Source organism: Rhipicephalus sanguineus, chromosome 6 (assembly GCF_013339695.2).
Source record: "Rhipicephalus sanguineus isolate Rsan-2018 chromosome 6, BIME_Rsan_1.4, whole genome shotgun sequence".
NCBI lineage: Eukaryota > Metazoa > Arthropoda > Arachnida > Ixodida > Ixodidae > Rhipicephalus > Rhipicephalus sanguineus.
Window position 1 is genome coordinate 79,867,999 of NC_051181.1, and position 19,269 is coordinate 79,887,267.

General features: G+C 46.1%; 1 protein-coding gene across 1 annotated transcript in view; it reads right to left on the reverse strand.

The window, feature by feature from the left end:
• LOC119395934 (DNA mismatch repair protein Msh2) overlaps window positions 1-19,269 on the reverse strand; it is a 108,533-nt gene that overhangs the window by 77,941 nt on the left and 11,323 nt on the right. The window contains exons 4-9 of the mRNA XM_037662965.2: window positions 16,907-16,994; window positions 15,477-15,622; window positions 14,157-14,267; window positions 12,701-12,787; window positions 3,168-3,288; window positions 1,862-1,948 (exon numbers count right to left, since the gene is read on the reverse strand). Coding sequence (XP_037518893.1) covers window positions 1,862-1,948; window positions 3,168-3,288; window positions 12,701-12,787; window positions 14,157-14,267; window positions 15,477-15,622; window positions 16,907-16,994 — 640 coding nt within the window. The remainder of the gene's footprint in view (window positions 1-1,861; window positions 1,949-3,167; window positions 3,289-12,700; window positions 12,788-14,156; window positions 14,268-15,476; window positions 15,623-16,906; window positions 16,995-19,269) is intronic.

Below are 19,269 nucleotides of genomic sequence, written 5' to 3' on the forward strand. Positions count from 1 at the left end.
TCGCTTCGCACCCAAAATTTTGCTATTCGCACAGCTCTAAAAATAACCCAATACAGCTGTGTGTAATACATTCCGGTTAATGCGCTCCCGGAAAATTACGATTATTCGGCAGCAACGTTCAGCACCGTGGAAAACTGCGGTCGTATGATACATTTTGTAGTCAGAAACTCCCATTCAGGCGCGCAAAAAGGGCCCTCTCATGTACTTGTGAAGCGCGAAGTGGCAGACAGCTGCTGCGCGGCGACGGCAGCTTCTCCGCAGTGCCCTTCCCCTCTCCGCGCTTTCTCTGCTTTGCTCAATTGTCCCCTCCGCGTCTCTTCCGAATTGCTCGATCACCGCTCTCTGTCAACCGCACTCCGACCCCAAGGCAGGCAGCGACGCTGGCCGTCAAAATCTTCAAACGGCTTTAAAAAAAAAAGTCTTTTCTGTAGCACGTGGCACGATTTTGCTGAGCATTGCAAATCCTTCATCTGTAGCACGGTACATAGATGCACACTCGTTCCACACACTTTTGTTCAGACCCCATGACTACAACAGCAGGGGGAACTAACAATGCAGCCCAAAGAATGGAGGCTGTCGCTTGTCCAGTCCGCCACGTTTGTTTGGTACAAGACCTACGGAAACGCACATGCCGTTGCTGCATTGCTGCCGCTGCACAACACGCTGTGACATGTAACCATAGCAATGCCGCCATTGTGCCCAGTGAATATGGCTGACAATTTCCCCCACACTTTCCTCCCGGAGCGCGTTCGTTTTCGGGTCAGGCGAGACGATGCACGCTCGCCGCCATCTTTGTGAGGACTCGACAGATTGCCAATGCGGGCACTTGGGGACTTCACCTTCGGTTGCCATTACGCAGGGCGTTATCTTTTAAAGTTTGTTCTGCCGGGCGAGATGGTGCGATTACGAGTGGTGGCGAACGTACCAGCGCATGTCTCAAGTTAAGAGAGAACGCAAACTGATGAGTGAGAGTGCGCGATATAGTATGCGATAGCCGCGAGCAGCTGTTGCTTTCGGGACGCTTATCACTTTCGCGAGATTTCGTATATCAAATTGTACCGCGATTATTACGTGCACTGCGCAGAGTTGAGCTTGTTAAGCCTTTAGCAGGGCGGCAATTTTCTTCACGGACGGGGCGAGTTGCGCGTGATCTCGCGAACGTACGTGATCGTATGCCAAATGCGTATGCTAGAGATTATAACTCCCGCTCTTCGGCAAACCTAGCCTAATATTTCCAAGCGGCAATGCAGAAAGAACCGACGCTCATGCGGCGCAAAGTTTCGTCTGCTGACATGGCGGAGCATTTCTATACGTTTACGCTGCTTGTCCCAGAGTTCGATTTTGCAATATTCGGGTTGTCTCGGGATTTCAACACACGTGACCATGACGTTATTTCCAGTGAGGACCGGAACTAGCTGGCTGACCTCTGGCTGCCAGCGAGATGCCAGGTGTTCAAAAATCAGAGTCCAGGGGCGTAGCCAGGGAAGTTCCCGAAGTTTTTCGATTTTGCTTGCCTCTATATACACGCACACATACAAACACACGCACAAACATAAAGTATGGTTGAACCCCCCCCCCCTCCCCCCAAAAAATTTCTGGCTACGACCCTGGAAGAATGCCTTTATGTTTTTTGAGAAATAAATGATTTTGCCCATGCACCTCAATATGGGCTTGTCAGCCTCAATTTTTACTGGATTCGGGTCGTACATTTTCCCGGATTATACGTTTATTTTCCGTGTTTTTTTTTTTTTCGGAAATGTATCAACGAGGTTCTACTGTACTTACCAGCTAGCTCAGCTCTCTGCTATTCTAAACAAATCTCACTCCACCGCCTGCGCTATGCACACATAAGCAAACTCACGCAGCATGTTTGCCTGCCCCTGCGGCAGCTGGGATGGCTGCAACAAACAGCTCAGGTCTTGGGCAATTTCTTTGGAGTTGAAATCACCTGCAAGAAACGAGGACAGTCACTAACAATGTTTTAGCATGCTGGCAGTCATCAGTTCGTGGTATAAGGTATCCTATCGTGTTTACATCACCATAATGTGAGTTTTATTCTAAAAAATAATAATTTTTAGAACGTTCGTTGCAGTTCATTTGAAACTTTTAAAGGAAAGCTGAAGTGGTTTTAGAATTTGGTAAAATTTTGTTGTTAACAAGGGCCAACATTATTGTCGACGATGGCGTAATTTTTTCCGCTGTTGTAGCAGCAGGAGCTTCAAAAATACGCAAAAAAAAAGGTTCCTCTTCCTCCGCCCACGCGAACGTGCCGAAAGTGTGGACGTGGAAACGAACTAACCGGAACTATGCCATCATTAGTAGCTTTAGCGGAGCCACGCAGCACTGTCGTATCTTCAACCATGGCCTCTGTGACCAGTACCGGCTGCGCGCGTTGGTGGAACTGATCGTGAAGGCCGTGCTTTAACAGTGCTGATGTTGCCGAGGATGCGGCCCACCGAAGATGACGTCACTGCATTCGCTCAGCATCTCAAGAAGCCCTGGGGCTGCAGCCACTGTTTTTTGCCAAGAAATGCTATTTGCGTTCACTTCTGTGAACTCTTACACTGGTTTTCGAATTCAGCAGAGATCAAGCTATGATTACGCGCTCCAAAGCCATTTATTTTAAAAAGTGCTTCAGCTTCCCTTTAAGGAAAGTTTAACACAGCTTACAATTGTAACTCTCTCTAAAACATATAAAAGTTTAATCAATGTTCGTGTAATAAGCAAGCCTCAGGTGGCGTCAATTACGTTCGAAAGGGTGGTTTCATGGCAGCGCCATGAAACCACCTTTCCAGGCAGGCTGCGAGCAAGAAAATGTGTATATAAATTTAAATGATATTTTGAACATTTTGCATACAATAATATTCAAGCTGAAGCAGACATGAAATATCACGACAGTCAATAAGATATCCAAAATCATCAAACATTCCCACAAGCTTAGATATCTTGTTCATCCTCTGTACACTACCCTTGCCCTTATGTAACTCTTCCAATTCAGCTGGGTTCTTTAAGATAATAATCTTAATAAAACTAAGCGGAATGAAATCATTATTCCATCTTTGAGTTGATATTTAAAGCTAGGTATCTGTATTGAAAAGTTTCAGTGACGAAACATCCCTACACACGATACAATAAGCTGTATGTCTTTGAACTCTTGAATGCGTCACCTGTCTTCGTCTCATTGACGAGGGCCCCAGAGCGCTCTAAGAGGGCCTTCAACTCGGGACATCGCTTCGCATCTGTGGCTGACAGCAGGCACTCTTGTGGACTCAGCTGGGCCAGAACAGTCTGCATGTGTGCCCACCAACAACCTCAGAACAGCCGACTCCTCGCACAGAGAAATTGAGCCGTTTTGACTGTCTGCAGTCACTCTAATGCAAACAGTAGAATGCACGGTTTTTGCACAGCCCAGCAAAAAGCAAAGATCACTGGCACGTATAATACGGTCCACTGTTAGAGGGAACACTCCAATGAGCACCTTTCATTTTGCTGGCCCTATAGCAGCAAGTGGACAGGGAAACATTGTTCTTACACTGCACGAGTTTATCAAAAGAAGGCAGAACTGTCAACCACCAGTAGTCTTATGCAAATCTCAGCCACTATGTTTTTGCAAGAGAGCACAATCGAAACATGTGCTGCACGCAAGTGTTCCCTTTAACAGTGGACCCGTCTGTACACTTAAACCTCATTATAACAAAGTCACACTTGAAAAGGGAATAACTTAGCTATATCCAAAAATTCGCTATAAGCATATATTCAAACCACTATATCTGTTAACAAGGCTATTCTTCATTTACTTCGTTGTAACCGATAATTCATTATACAGTGAAATCTCGGTATAACGAACTTCAGGGGACCGCGGAAAAATGTTCGTTATTCTGAAAGGTCGTTATAGTGAAAACCCGAAAATTTACCATAACAATAGAATTTCAGTAACGCAAACGTCCTACCTTTGCAACGGTACGTCCTTGAACTCATTTCTCACAACAATGCACACATGAACGTCAGACAAGGCACGTTTATTTGAAATAGTCCGTGATCGTTTTTTTGACGGGTGCAGCACAAACTCTGCGTCACGAACAATTCTAGACCGTCCGCATTTTTATCCGCCGCTTCGGTCGCTGTTCCGCTTTTTTCTATGAATATGCGGAGTTTCCTCAAGTAGTCCAACGCATCTGTGGCCGACACGGACTCGTCGCGATCTTCGGGTGCTACCGTGACATCGTCGTCCATGTCATCGCTGCAATCCTGTAAGGCCCAACTGCATGCACGCGAGTTTTGAGCGACGGCCGACAGGATTTGCTGTCGCGGAGGGCCATCCATCGCCGTCGCTTGTCGCAGGGGTGCAATCGCGAAACGATGCTATTTCCGATTCCACACGGCTGGCTGATCGCGCTGATAACGCGGACGGACCGTCGTTCTGACCGCTGGCCAAGCGCGAAAAGCACGAAAGGCATTGGAATCTGAAATAGAATCGTTCCGCGATAGCATCCCAGGTTTCTGGAAAGCCAGAAAACATCGCTTGTCGCCCGGAAGTCAGCATGACGATATCCAACAACATGGCAGCATCTCTGACCCTTGCAATAGGAGATTTTCCTAATTCAGTCTGGCCACACTGATTTTTTTGCCGTCCGCCATTAGTAGGGCGTCATTTCAGGCAGTTGCATGGGCAGTGTCGGAGAGCCCACACTACAGCGTCTCGCTTACTGTTTTGGTGGTGATGTCGTGGTCCAAAAGTCTCGCAGTTATTCCGGAGACTCTTACGGAAGAAAAAGTGGAAGCCTACAGCGCCTCAAAAAGGTTAGCGAAGCACAACGATGAACGAAGTCACAAGTTTGCTGTGGGAAGCTACGTCCAAACCACCTCGATCGAAACGTCTTCGTACACAGGGCTATCCCGAAAGCACTCAACGGAAAAATTTCGGCTCACGTGCTTCTCCAGATGGCTACGCTCTTGTGCTGCAATGTCGAGCGCTCGCTCTGCTTTGTACAACGAACTTTTAGTGAGCTCCACTTCTTCGGCTTTTTTCTTTACTTCCGACTCTAACGCATGGACACGCGCCGTCATTACGTCGAGTTGTTCGGTGAGGTCGGAAATCTTTAGCGAGCACGCACAACCACACACCACGCCATCGATGCTGCTCGTCACCGATGTAGGAGAGCAGATGTCTACGTCGCTCACATCCGCGGTAGTCGATCGCCCGCCTTCGGAAGGCTCTGTAGCGCCGACGAGGTTAAGTGGTTCTCGATTTCTTGGCTTTTTTCTTGGTGGAGGCCTCGGAGCACTAAACGCGAAGATGCTGGGCACGGCGTCTTGCTTCAAGAAACGACGGTTTCCGGCGACGTTTGGCAAGTAGTTTGCTTCAGTAAAATGCCTTGAACAAACTTTTGTGAACTTCGTCACGGTGAAGAAAGGGCCTTCGTCACGCTTAATAGCTATAATCCACCTTTTCCTCCAGTCCGTATCCTTCGGAAAAGAAAAAAAAACGAGACCTGCAAGAAAAGGTAGGCATCAGCCGCGCACCGATTGTAAACAAAGCCGCGGGCAAGCGCGCTTCTGCTTACCTTCGACCCATCCTCGTCTCGAAATCCTCTTTGCGTGCACTGCGGTACACAGCAATGGGCTGGCATTGCGCTGATCCTGTTCTATCGGAAACGGCAACTATTTGCGCAAACAGGATCGCACGCGAGCGTTCAATCTGAAGCGCGCGCGCGTGTACTCTGACTGCTCTGACGGCGCGCGACCTACTAATGGCGGCTGAGAAATGCTTCTCGTTGCTGCCGACAGGTGGCGCTGAATTAGGAAAATCTCCTATTTGCTCGTGATGCTTCCAATCGGCGCGTACTTCAAGGAATGCAAGTTATAGACTACCTTATTTACAGCCCCATCTCACGCGGAGAGCGAGGCAGCGGCCGTATTTTGTCGTTATTTATGATCGACGGTTCGTTTTGATGTTTCGGTGGTAGCTTGCTGCATTTGTGGTAGCTTGCTGCAATGTCAACATCGTCGTCGTGTGAGGTAGCCCTTCTCCCTGCGAAGCAACGATGTGAGGCGCTGCGGCTTTTCTTAAACGTTCTATGACAGCAAGAGGAAACGTTGTCGAGATGCGCCTCGTGGACTAACCCCAACATAACGCAGTTGGCAAAGTGCGACGTAGCGTAGGCAGCGTACGCTTCCGGGCGCCCCATGGGATCACAGCAGATACTACTGCCGTGGTTAAACATAAGATTGCGAAAAAAGGAAGTCCCGAAACGCTTTTATGGCATCTTTATCTCAAACAAGACAATAATAAATTTGGCGTGTTGTCTTTCATCTACTCTGTAATTCTTTTTCGTAATTTGCCTGCGTGTCGAGCAGCGCGACGGAGCCCGTTTGTCGCAGTCGCCTTCGCTCGAAAGTCGCGTGCTATGCATGCGGTTGGGCCTTTACAAAACCTGATGCGTTGTCGCCTCCGCAACGAAGGGAAAAAAAAAAAAGTTCTCCACCCGCGTCTTTCTCCTCCCGTGCCATCTCAGGTTTTAGCGGGAGGGCGTCCGCTTTTCGCGCTGCGTCGTCTGCTACCTTACAGCTCCGACTGCCATGACCGATACACTGAAATCTAAGAATCCTCGCATTTCGGGATATAAGTTCGTAGTACTGAGGTGTTGTTAAGATTACACGGGAATTAAATAACGATCGTTATTCTGAAATGTTCGTTATTCTGAAGTTCGCAGTAGTGAAATATTTTTACATTGAAACTATAAGCAGTCGGCACGGGATTTCTTAAAAGTTCGTTAAATGTTCGTTAATGTGGTGTTCGTTGTAACGAGATTTGACTGTACAGTCGATCCCGGATATATCGAACTCGAAGGGGACCGCGAAATAGTTCGATATATCGATAATTCGAAATACGAAATATGCGTATTTAAGGCTTTAATTAAAGCACTGCAGGCCTCGGCACAGTTTTCTGAAATCGTAAAAAGCGCGAACATGACGATTCGCTTACATATGCTAAAGAACAAGGCGAGAACTTCTTTTGCAAGTTAGCGCACTTTATTTCGCATGAAAAAACTCCGTCAACTTGTCTTGCTTCTTGCGCGCCGTGAATTCATCAAGTCATCCTCAATATCATTGAAGCTTTCCAAATAAGTAAATTCAGCACCTTCCGCCACAACAGCGGTGATCGACGCTGAACGCTGATGCGAGCTCTGTAGCGCGGTAAAGGGTAAGCGGTGGCAGCGGCGGCTGGCATCTTCAAACCGCACGGGTCCATTTCCGCAGCACCGACGTCAGCTCTGATCTCGGCATCGATGCAGTCAGAAACAGCTACCGTAATTACTCGAATCTAGGCCGACCCCGATTCTAAGCCGACCCCCTAAAGTCCGAAGCACGAAAAAAAAAAAACTTACCTCGAATGTAGGCCGGGTAAAATTCACAAAGAGAAAACATTTATTGAAAATATGAAGATGAAACGGAGCAGTTGGTTCATCATCAAGATGCCGCGCTCATTCCGAGTCGTCGTTGCTGATCTCTTTGTCGCTGTCCTCAAACAGTGCGCAATCCTCGGTGCCATCAAGCGCATTTGATATGCCGCACTTCTTGAAAGAGCGCACGATCAAAGTTCCTGGGATGTCGTCCCACGCTGCAGCCACCCAGCCTGCCAACTGAGACAGTGATGCCCGCTTGATGCGGCCCGTCGGCGTCAGCTGGTGGTCCTCGGTGCTTAACCAGTCCGTGTATAATCCCCGCAGGCGATCCTTGAACGGCTTGAACGGCCGCAGGCTTGTCCTTGAACAGCCCGCACAATGACGTTTCGCGGGAAGGCTTCATTGGCGGGCAGCGTCTTCCTCTTAAAAACGATATAAGGAGGGAGCTTGTGCCCGTCCGCTGTGCAGCACAGCATCACAGTCGCGCGCTGCTTTTCATAGCCCGCAGAGCGCACCTTCACTTCCTTGGCCCCTTTTTCTGAGACCGCATATCAAAATACACCGGCGTTTGGTCTGCGTTGCCGACTTGGCCTAGTAGATACGCTCTCGCTTCTCTCTTCCGAAGCACGAAACGCTGGAACTCCAGCAACTTCTCTTCATAGTCAGCCAGTAACTTTTGGGCGATTGAGGTGCGACGACAGAGGCTGAAGCCAAAGCGCTTCATGAATTTCTGCAGCCAGCCTCGGCTGGCTTTGAAGTCTGCCGCCGAAACACCTTGCTCCCTTGAAAGTGCCCTCGCCGTCGCCTGGTGCACTTCCGTTGTCACTGTAAGGGCAGCTGCTCGCTGCGTCCGAACGAAGTCGGCCAATGCCGTCTCCATTTCAGGGTGACGGCCTTTCCGCGGACCGGTAAAAGCAATCCTCGTTGCGGCGCACGCGAAAAGCTCCTCCCGTTGGCTCCTCCAGCGACGAACATTCTTTTCGTCCACTCCAAAGTCCCGCCCGACTTGAACGTTGGAGGACGACTCCGCGGCTAGCACAACTTTCCTTTTATACGCCGCACTATAATGACTACGCTTGTTTGGCGCCACTGAGCTACGCCACACACAGCCCGCTCGAAGCGAGACTCGAACTGACGAACGCTCGCCTCAACACTCGCCACAAAGATAAAAATGGCGGCCTCGCGTGCGTACTTAAGCCAGGTGTTGGCTCGGCTACTAACGGCTACAATACTGTCTAGGTGGCGCTAGTTTTGCAGCATTTTCTCGATGAAAAATGGCGCGTTTTTCAAAATCCTCGAATCTAAGCTGAGCCCCCACTTTGGCACATCGTTTTTTCGAAAAAACCATCGGCTTAGATTCGAATAAATACGGTACGTCGTTATCTGCACCGATGAGGTCACTCGCTGTGCTTCCGTCCGATACGGCGCCCGGAAACGCAAATAAGTCGCAAAATTCACCGACGCACCGTACGCCGTAGTCGGCGGTCATGACGCGCCCAAAGTCGTCACCTGGCACCAAGGCCCGTAAGGAAACAGTGCACGACGGTGCTTTACTTGACGTCGTTCCAAGCACCAGTCATCATTTTTATAGCTACGAGCGGGACAATGTTTAGTTCGACTCCCGAATGACGATTTATCAAGAACGAAGCGCGAAGTACACATTACGCTGCACGAATAAACATTTCTCCACCGTCGACATGTTGGCGATACCTATGGCACTTGTGGCGTTGCAGAAGGCAGCCGCTACTTTGGCGAGAAATGCGAAAAAAAGCGTAGCCTCTGAGATCTGCATCTTAAAACCGAAAACACTAAAAATACGTCACGAGGTTGCGGATCTCGAAGGCCATGCTTTGCGGACCTGCATACTATCGTGCGCGAACAGACAAGGAAGGGAATGCAAGCATTACAAGGCTGCCAAGTCACTTTGAATTCTCATTTTGGTGCCCTCGGCAATCAGCCTCTTTGAAAAACACTAGCCCATGCGTTAAAGGCCAACTCCGGCGATTTTTCGAGGTCCATGGATCTCAATAAAATTCGCTGGGTACGTTCCTTTTCACGTTCCCGTTATATATGCCAAATTACAAGCTGGAGACATACGCAGATTCACTGCAAATGAATTTTATTGATTGCCCCGACTCTCCCCACCTCGCTTCCCAAAATTATTGGCAACATTGGTGAGTGACGTCATTTTTGTTAAGCGGAAGTGACGGAACCGAGGGGCCCCTAGAGCGTCTGCTATCCGCAAGGCAACAATCGCGAGTGTTTGGCGAGCGCTTCGTTGGCTGGGCGTGTGAATTTCAGTTCCTTGTGGTAATGCGTGCGATGGGTGGCAAGTGGTGTCGCGTTGTGGGCTGCACACGATTCCCCGTTGGCAGTCACGAAACACTTGCACCTAACGATTACCCTGCGTCTCTATATTAGTATTTTAGCTAGCAATGCCGGTTTACCGCACGGAAAGTACGGTAATACCGTACCGGCTAAAGAATGCACATGCGTGAACACCACGGAAACACTTCCCGTAGCATATACAGGGTGCACCGTGACCGGGCCTATATCGGTATACGGTGAGCTCGCATCGTGCGAAGCAACGTAACCTAATGGTGCGAAAGGTGGCTCATACTTGGCTTATATTACATTCCTTCGGCCGTACCAACGCGATGTTGAACGCCGCTATTGCCAAACTTATGCACTCTTCCCATAGCAATATTAAGAAGCTTTAGTTAGTCCGCGAACTTCTCAGCGATAGTATTTTACCCGATCACGGCCCCACAAACCTGAGCTCCCTGGACAGGTGGTGCCATCTGTCGGTGGAATGTGCAACCAGGCAAGCAAAGAGCTAAACAGGTGAATTCCACTTCATCGAAGAGGAATGGCCATTACAGTTGGCCTCCAAATGCGTCGGAATCGCAGCTGTCATTTTCCAACAGCTCAGCTTGTGCACGTGACACGGTCAGTCACACACAAGATTTCCGACGGAGTCACCTTTCAAATGAGCGTCTGCTCTTCGCCGCTTTCGCAGCTTTCATACTACGCGCTGGCGGGACCGGCATGCCTTGCATGATTTCCGGTTTTGTAACCACTTATACGTCACGCGAAGACAGTATGCTTGGTTGGGTTTCGGTTTCGGTGTTGCGCTTTTTTGCTTATTTAAAATTATTCTCCAATTTGCCGAGTGTTTCTGCTGTCGGACCCGTGTCAGGAGCGTCTCAGGAATATAACAGCACCATTACTTTGACATGGCCGAAAAATCGCCGGAGTTGGCCTTTAAAACCTGCGAACCGCGTGTCAAATATACCGGTGAACTGACAAGCGCTGCGCAACAAACTAGAGCAACGCAGTTTCGTCACCTGCGTGCGACAAGGGATTGGAACTTACAAGAACGCGGCCGAAAAATTATCAATAGTTGTTAGGAAAAATGCACTTTCTGGGCTTCGGCACGGGGCAGCGTTCGATATAGCGGATGTTTCGCTGTGCGGGAGTTCGATATACGTGCCCACCAGCCCCATACTTTTGCATTGGAAATTCAAGGGGATTTCTTAACTGTTCGATATAGCCAATAATTCGATATATCCGAGTTCGATATATCCGGGATCGACTGTATCCGTGTTCGCTATATCGAGGTTTGAGTGTACAAACAACCGTGATGTGCTATAAACGGTGGCCATGAAGCAACTGGTCGTACACTTTCACAGCCGTTTCATTTTGTGGGACGTGCAAAAACCATGCACTCGTATGTGTGCATTCTACGACTATGACTACCGTAATTACAATCACACCTCATTACAATGAAACATGATATTACAAAATAATAAATACAGCAAAGTAAGTTAAGTATTTCTCAAAATTCCCATAAAGTGTAATGTACTTAAACCTTTGTTCTAACAAAGTAATATCAATCTACCATAAGATATATTGAACTATGTTCGTCTCACAAGCGGGAAAACACCAAGTTGTTCAACCCAAGTACGGTAAAAGCTTGTTAATTTGGATTTCACGGAACCTGAAAAACTGTCCTAAACCGGATTCGAAATGAATGAATATATGTATACATTTGACCGCACATAACCCCCTGTGAATGTGGTTTCACTGCAGCGTCCGGTCGTGCTGCCGTGAAACAACCCATCCAGGGGAATTTTGCACTGCCGCGAAGCCACACTTCAAGGTTAAATGTACATATTTTTTCTAAGCTTAAAAGCGTGCTATACGAGCTTATACACGCTAAGTATAGTAATTCTTAAACTGTAATGTATTGCACCACTTATAACATGCACCCTACTGCTATTCAAATCTTGATACCATTCAAGGCTGCTTCCACTCCATTTCAAACCAAAAATGTGACATTCACTCATACCTAGTTCCAATCCTTAAAAATATTGTGAAAGGGTCATGACAAAAATGCTCATTTTTTTTAATAATATGCGGTAAATACTATTCGAACTATTTGATTCGAAATTATTCGACCAAATCACCTATTCGCTTCGAACCTCAAGTTCACTATTCGCCCATCCCTACTTCTGAGATATATGGCATCAGTGCTGATGCAATCTCTGGTGGCCCAAGCCAAGCCCCTGCGACTATGTTCATTCACTGCACCTCATCTATGTTACAATGAGCATAGGTTACACTTGTTTCACTGCGTAATTCCATAAACAACAGAGCCGTTTAGGAGCCCATTGTAGCAGTACAGCTGGCTATAGATATATGCCAATTCCTCGTATGTGTGGTGTCTCTAGCAGCATGAGCGAACATGGAAGGCTCTCCCTCACAACTGTCACAAAGGCAGAAGGCGGCGAGGCAATAGGACTGTCCTTCCTGAGTGCTCCACGTAAGCATTTAAAAACATCAGACCACCGAGAGCCATCGCTCAATAGCACAAACACCTGAAAAAGCTAGCTGGCCCAAGCGACAAACATGCTTCACAACTCGGTTGCACAGGAGCTCGTGCCCTTTGCATCAGAGCCTTTGCTGGCCGACTTTCAATGCATTTGTAATGGCAGCAAAAGTTCAACCACGGTCCCCAACCACAATAATGAACTACAAAAATGGTCATAATGGGGCATAGCAAGTTATTTGCTTTATAGATTCAGTTCAGCTTGAACTGAAATACAGAGAATCAGATGATAATATGACAAATGCTATCAGTTTCTAAAAAAAATTTGCAGCAAACCAGTTATGAACTTCATGTGGCCCCACTTTGTCCTTTTTTTTTTATGGGATGTGCTCTGATGGAGGCCGACTGCCTTAATTAATGGCATCAGTGTGTGAAATCAAAAGTCATGCAACTGCGCACTCACACTGAGGTTCGAAAAATGCTCGTCGTCCACAAACTCCGCAACAGTCAGCTGCTGCAGGACGGCGTCTCCGTAGGCGATGCCCAGGGTCTGTTTGACATGATCCGAGAGAGCAGGCAAGTGTGAACGTGTTGCCCAATTATGATATACATTTAGATCAAGTAAACTTCACTGCGAAGTGACGATATGGCTAACTGAAAGACAACAGCGATAGATCAAGAATAAACACACTAATGAGATAATAACCAGGTTGGTCATTTTTATTTGTTCAAGTTTTTCTCCAAACTCGCATGCCCAGTAGCCTAGAGCCCAAGTAGCCTAAAGCGAGCATGTAGTAACATGTAAATGTATTGTAGCCTAGGCCAAGAAAGCAATGGTAAACTTTGCTACACCAAATGCTACAATTTTCACAAATGAGATCAACAGAGCTACCAGAAGGTGTTACAGTTTTCATTGCTGTCAAAAAAAGTGTCCGCAAAATAATCCAGTGCCTCAATGCATGGACAGTTAGGAAATAAGAATGAGGAAATGGCGACAAAGTTTATGAAATAAAGCTCCGTATACCTCAGTTGAAAAAAGACGATAGAGGCGGAGCCATTTATGTCATGTATTTACTCCCGAGACTTGTTGCTTCAAGTTTTGCAATTATGCTTTATTTTATTCCTCTTAGAACACTGCTATCCTAATGAAAATCACATCACACCCTTCTACGAACAAAATTACATAGATGGTCTTACGGGGATGGAAGAGTTCTTCCACGAAGTGAACAGACGCTTGTTGCTCCAAACACTGCAGGATTCACACAAATTAGCCTCTGAATCCCTAATCCATTGTGTGAATCTCCATGAATCACAAAGACTTTCGCGTGTGCAAAAGACTTGAAAGATCAATTCCTTAAAACAATGCATATTGTCTAACACTTAGCATTGCCATGAAGTGAAGTGTAAAGCCGAAAGCTTAAGCCTGAATCAGCATATTTAAACTATGAACACTGGCATCCTTTCCCAGAGCTGTCTTGCACAGCAAGCACATCCTCTGCAATACTCTGGCTGCCTCGGTTTTGCAGCTCTCAACTCTCGCCAGTACATGTCGGCCTTCCAATAGCGAGACTCCATGCTTGCAACTTCGTCGAACCTTTCACAAGTGCACATGTCCTCATCGCATTCTTCATTCGGCCAATCTTGTGTGCAACTTAATCCTCTCCAGGCCACGTGGAGGCAGCTTGCGGCAACACTATAAGATTTCGTAACATTGGTTCAGAGCACAACCTTCTTGCAATTATTTGCATAAGGTAGCTACTAACAAAATGCTACCACCAGGAATGACCGGCAAAGCTATGGTGCTTTTCTTTATTGCTTAAACGTGAAAACCTCATTTTAAGAAAACCCGCTAGATAAGAAAATTTTTCGCTGCTAGTACAACTTATTTATATCCAGGCTTGGCATAACAATGGACTCACTTGTTGGTTTGTATGCACAGAGACAGCCAACACTCCTTTGGACTGTGAAAGGCCACCACTGGCACCTCCAAACAGGACGTCCTCCAGAGGTGCCAGGTTGCCAGGAGATGCCTGAAATTGATTTAGTATTTGCATTGAATTAACTTAATCTCCCAGTGGACATCAAAATTTTATGCATTTCTTTAACTACCCTTCAGGTTGCTCAGAGAATCAAAGATAAGAATATATAACATCGATAGAAATAATAGTGATCACTGCTAGACAGGGAATGGCACTGTCTACTGTCTTCCGCATGTTCCACATCAAGAAGTCCTTTCGAACAGGAAACGGGAAAGCAGTGTTGCCAAACACAAAACTTTCAATGCGTGTGCCGTGGCCACAGACTTGCGAGCAGCCGCCGAAAAGTAGTCCGCTGGCACAAGCGCGGCAAGAGAGAAATGGCGACTATGCCATCACCATAACTTGTTGTACCGGCCACAGCGTGGCAACGTCATGGAAGTAGGGGGATCACCATCGAGTCACTTTCAAGGGTGTCAATGCCGCAAGGTGCGGTGTATAGCGCTGGATCGTGCACGCGAACTTCAACATTCATATAAAATACCTTCCAAGCCATATTCACTGTTGATATTTTGCAGATGGTATGCGCGTGTTCTTGGGAATTGATCCCACAGGCCATCTTACCCAAGAAATTTTGAATTTTGAAAATGAATAAATGTGCGAAAACACTACTTCAACTCCAGCATTGAAAAGGTCAGCCAATGTCACCGCATCTGTCTAATTCAGCACTGCCATTAAAACTTATTAAGGGGAGACCGATTTTTAGAGCAATTCCCCCTAATGCGCCCCTAAAAGTTTTCTCAGGAGCTTTTGTCATCTAGTAGTGACGCACCTGTACCAAAATGTTCGAATCATTACCAGTGGTGTGCAGCATTCAGTAGGCAAAATAGAGTCTCTAGAGGAGCAAGACTCATTGCTGCCATATATCGGAGAACACCTCTGGACTAGAAAGAGTGCCCTTAGTACAGAAAGATTTAAGGCCAATAATCACACAGTTAGCTTCTCAACTTATTGTAAGCTTTCTTCTCTTTTATTTTCATTCAAAACAATGAATCACATCAGCGTAGCCCTAACAAAACTATCCAATTGTTATTTACCTTTGCATCAAACTGTCATGCAGTAATCGTGCAGTTCTTATCCCTTACTTACGCTGACATACACGAAGCAAAATAGTAGCTGTGTGAAACATTAGTCCAACATCAAGAACACAATTATCGCAAAGTTCTGTATAAAGATGGGTTTTCGACAGAAAACATCAGTCACCTGTATAGCGAGGGTCCAGGAAGCGGAACCACGTGCAGCTGTGTTTCGGTACACCTCAACACGGTAGTGCTTGACGAGCAGCAGCTCAGACAGCAGGTTTTCGTAGCTGCGTTGGCTCACACACACGGATGCCACCCGTGAGTCGCCTGCATCACCAATCGAGTCATGCCGTTAGATACAGCACCACTAGCAATGGTTTAGCACACTGCTTGTGAAGCATGCACAAGCAAGTGGAACTAGTAGTAGTAGTAGTAGTAACAGCAAGTGGAACAAGTGTTGCCCTTTCGTGAAAGGGCTGCTTTGTCCGCAAACTACACACTGCTCCTGGCTACTAACTCTCCTGACTAGCCTTGATTAGTACCCAATAACTCCTTTAATTAACCCTTAGGGCACATAACATCCTGGTAGTACTGAATAAGCCACAATGTGGCGGACATGAAGCTACACAGTATCCTATACTAATAATCCATTCGATTTGCCTGCCCCACCTAAACTGGTGTGCAAGACAATGTACCGTCATTCATTTCAGCGGCATAGCAATGGCACCTTCTGAACCACGCTGTTCCTTTCAGGAGGTGCAAGAAAAGTGCAGGCTCGTTCGTGAATTTACTGCCTCCTCCCAGTTGACAGTGTTGACTTGGTGCAAGTGTACAGGTGCGAAACAGCACGTGAATGTAGTCACTGTTTGAGCCCCACTCATGCACACCTGCTGTGTCTATGCAACGTGGTGTGGGTAGATAGATAAAAAATTGAACACACGTGCAGTTCACAACCTCTCACGGACCGAGAGCATTAAGCGGACAAAACACCAAAGCCCGCGCTGTGTCAGCACCTCGCCATTCGTTTCTTGTGTCCCATTGTGCCAGCGCCACTCAACTTGAGCTGCATGATTTCTAAACTTCTCATGCCTCCTTGTAAACAAGTTCAGTGTGGTTCAAGTGAATCGAACAGATTGTATAGGCCCCACTGTAGCAGGGCACTCGTGTCATACAGAGTATAATGGTCCTTATAATACGCCCAGGTGCTCTGGTGCACCTGTGTCCTGTTTAGTTAACCAACAAAGCATTCGAGTGCACATACTGAAGCACAGCTTGTAGTAGTGGTGCACGATCTATAGGCACAGCGCGAAAGGCACTGTCGCAGTAGTTCACACCAGCACAAAGCGTTGACTGCCTATTCACATTAATGTTGACCACCAGCAGTTAGCAGCAACACAGATGCTGCGGACATGCAGTAGTAAAAGTCACGAAAGTCTAGCACTTTAGGCTCAGGTCAACTGTGTATGGTTAACGAGGCACTAAGAGTTGACCCTGGGACCGTAAGGAACACAACTGTTTGTTGCGACAACTGGCACTTTCCTATTGCATTTCATTTCATGGTTTGAATACAGAGGCCGCCTATCTCAGCGAAATGCCTGCCCAGCAACCTACCTGAGCCGAGGTATTTGAGTGCTGACATGCTACGGTACATTTCCCGGCAGACATACTCTGCATCTGGACCATGAACTGTGTAGTAGTCCTGTAATGCAAGCATTCAAAACTATATTTTAATAAACCAAGAAACACTGTATCTATGCAAATATAAAGGGGTGACCAATATGTCGTAACAGTGATGTTTTCACACAACAAAATAGAAGGTGACGTTACGGCATGTACTTTTGGGATTGAATAAACCATCACGTATTAGGAAAAATTACTTTGTGATGCATAATACGTAACAGTAACATGTGAAAGCACTATGAGGGTAAATGTTATCAGAATTTTTTTTTAATGTATACTTACTGATGGCCAATTTTGAAAAACATAAAAATATAGAAAAATAGAAATAGAAACATAAAAACATGGAAATTGAGAAATACTTACATTCGCACTTAAAAGCAAAGCAAGAAAATGTTCAGACATTAGCAAGTTGTCAGTTAATTGAAGCTAGGTTATGGCTAAAAAAAAATTCTATAAAATGTACACAATACCTTGATAAGAAAATTATTGGGTAGATTTAAGTAAACCTAAAATTTCTTAATTTTCTTGCAACATCAATTTGTACGTTTGTACTGAACTGTGGATTTAACAAAGGCAATTTTACTTTGAACACAACTTCGCTATACCGCAATACCATCCTTGGAATTACCCCAAAAATGCTACTGTCCAGAAATAGCTCTTAAAAATGTACAGAAATTCCAAGCTCACTAACATGAAACATAATGTACTTCTTCCATTATATTTGAAAGGGTCCTGCACTCCTTCCTGTATAAAACTAACATGTCACTACACGTATCAGAAAAAATAAAAATTGATTGATGGATCAATTTCTCAGGCTGATATCTTCCTACAAGAAAAGGTTATTTATTCATATGTATCTGCCCAACTGCTTCCACATGGCATTGACTGCAACGGGAGTACTATGATGCTACAGCTTGTTCCCTCCTTGTTTATTTGCCCGCAACATGTTAATTTAGTCTGACAAATGAATATGCTCCTAGCACGCTCAAATAGAAAAATGGCAGGATGCAGCATGTCTGACTTGGGCATGCTTATAGGCTTGAAGATTCACCCAACAGATGCGATCTAGCTTAAGCTTCTCACCCCTTATAGATTACTGGATTACCAGAGTCATGGAGAGAAGCAGTAATGCTGGAAGCCAAATCTCATAGCACTTTGCTTAACTATAATACGCTTGAAAAATGTTTTGCGCCATGAGTGTTTTCATTAATGACAATCGCAAAAGCACTGCATGTTAACAATTAGGTTTCCACCAATGCTTTGCACCATCAATAAGTAGTCTATGGTAAGATGCTGCGGTGCTAGCTTCGCATGTTCTTTGTGTAAACTATTACGTCACAAGGTGCTACTCCCAAAATTGTTGCTGATCTACAGCGTACTGGTATCCGGATACTCCACAAACGTTAACATGTTTGTTGATCAAGGATAACTTCTTGAGCTGTCCTTCTCAAGTTTTGGAGTCTTGGATATGTGCTGTTTTAAACAATCACGATGAAGAAGATGCAAAGCCGGACAGAGGTCCCGTTTACCTCTGTACGTCCCTGCATCTTCTTCGTCGTTACTGTTTAAAACAGCACATATTCAAGACTTCGGCATGAACCAACTAGCCCCAGTTATCGCCTTACTGACATTAAGATGTCATATTTGGGGATGTAATAACGTTATTTCAATTTCAGATCCTTGTGCAACATTCCGCAAATAATTTGAATGAAATTATGAGATAATTGTATAGACACTACTGAGTGTGTTACGAGGCATGTGGTAATTAAAGGGCCTGGATTAATTCTGACAATCTCAGTTTCTTTAATGTTGTTTGCATCTAAGTGCACCAGTGTATTTGCATTTTGCCCCATTTAAATGGAGCCAACATGGCCAAGAATTGCACTTGTGACCTCACGCTCAGTGCTAGGCTACTACAACAACAGTAATCCTGATAATATGAGAATGGTGTTTGCCCAAGCTTGTTGGTTCAACACAGTAGAAAAGATTTCCAGTAAAGAGCACTAACAGTGACTACGGCGCATCATCTTCTGTCCACATCAGTGAGTATTGCAGGAAGTGATTTTGTTACTAACCCTGGCAGTCAAGCAACCTTTCTGAAAAACTTGGAAGACGCTTGAGTTCGTCTTCAAGAGTGGAACACAATAGCGTAATCGGGCCCCATTCGATTCACCTTCTCAATCACTAGCCTGGCTTCGTTTGTCGGTGGACACATGTCACAAGGAAAAGAACGCCTGTGCGCGTAAAATCGGCTGTTTCAGACTACAGTCAATGTCCGATTTTTCGGACTCACT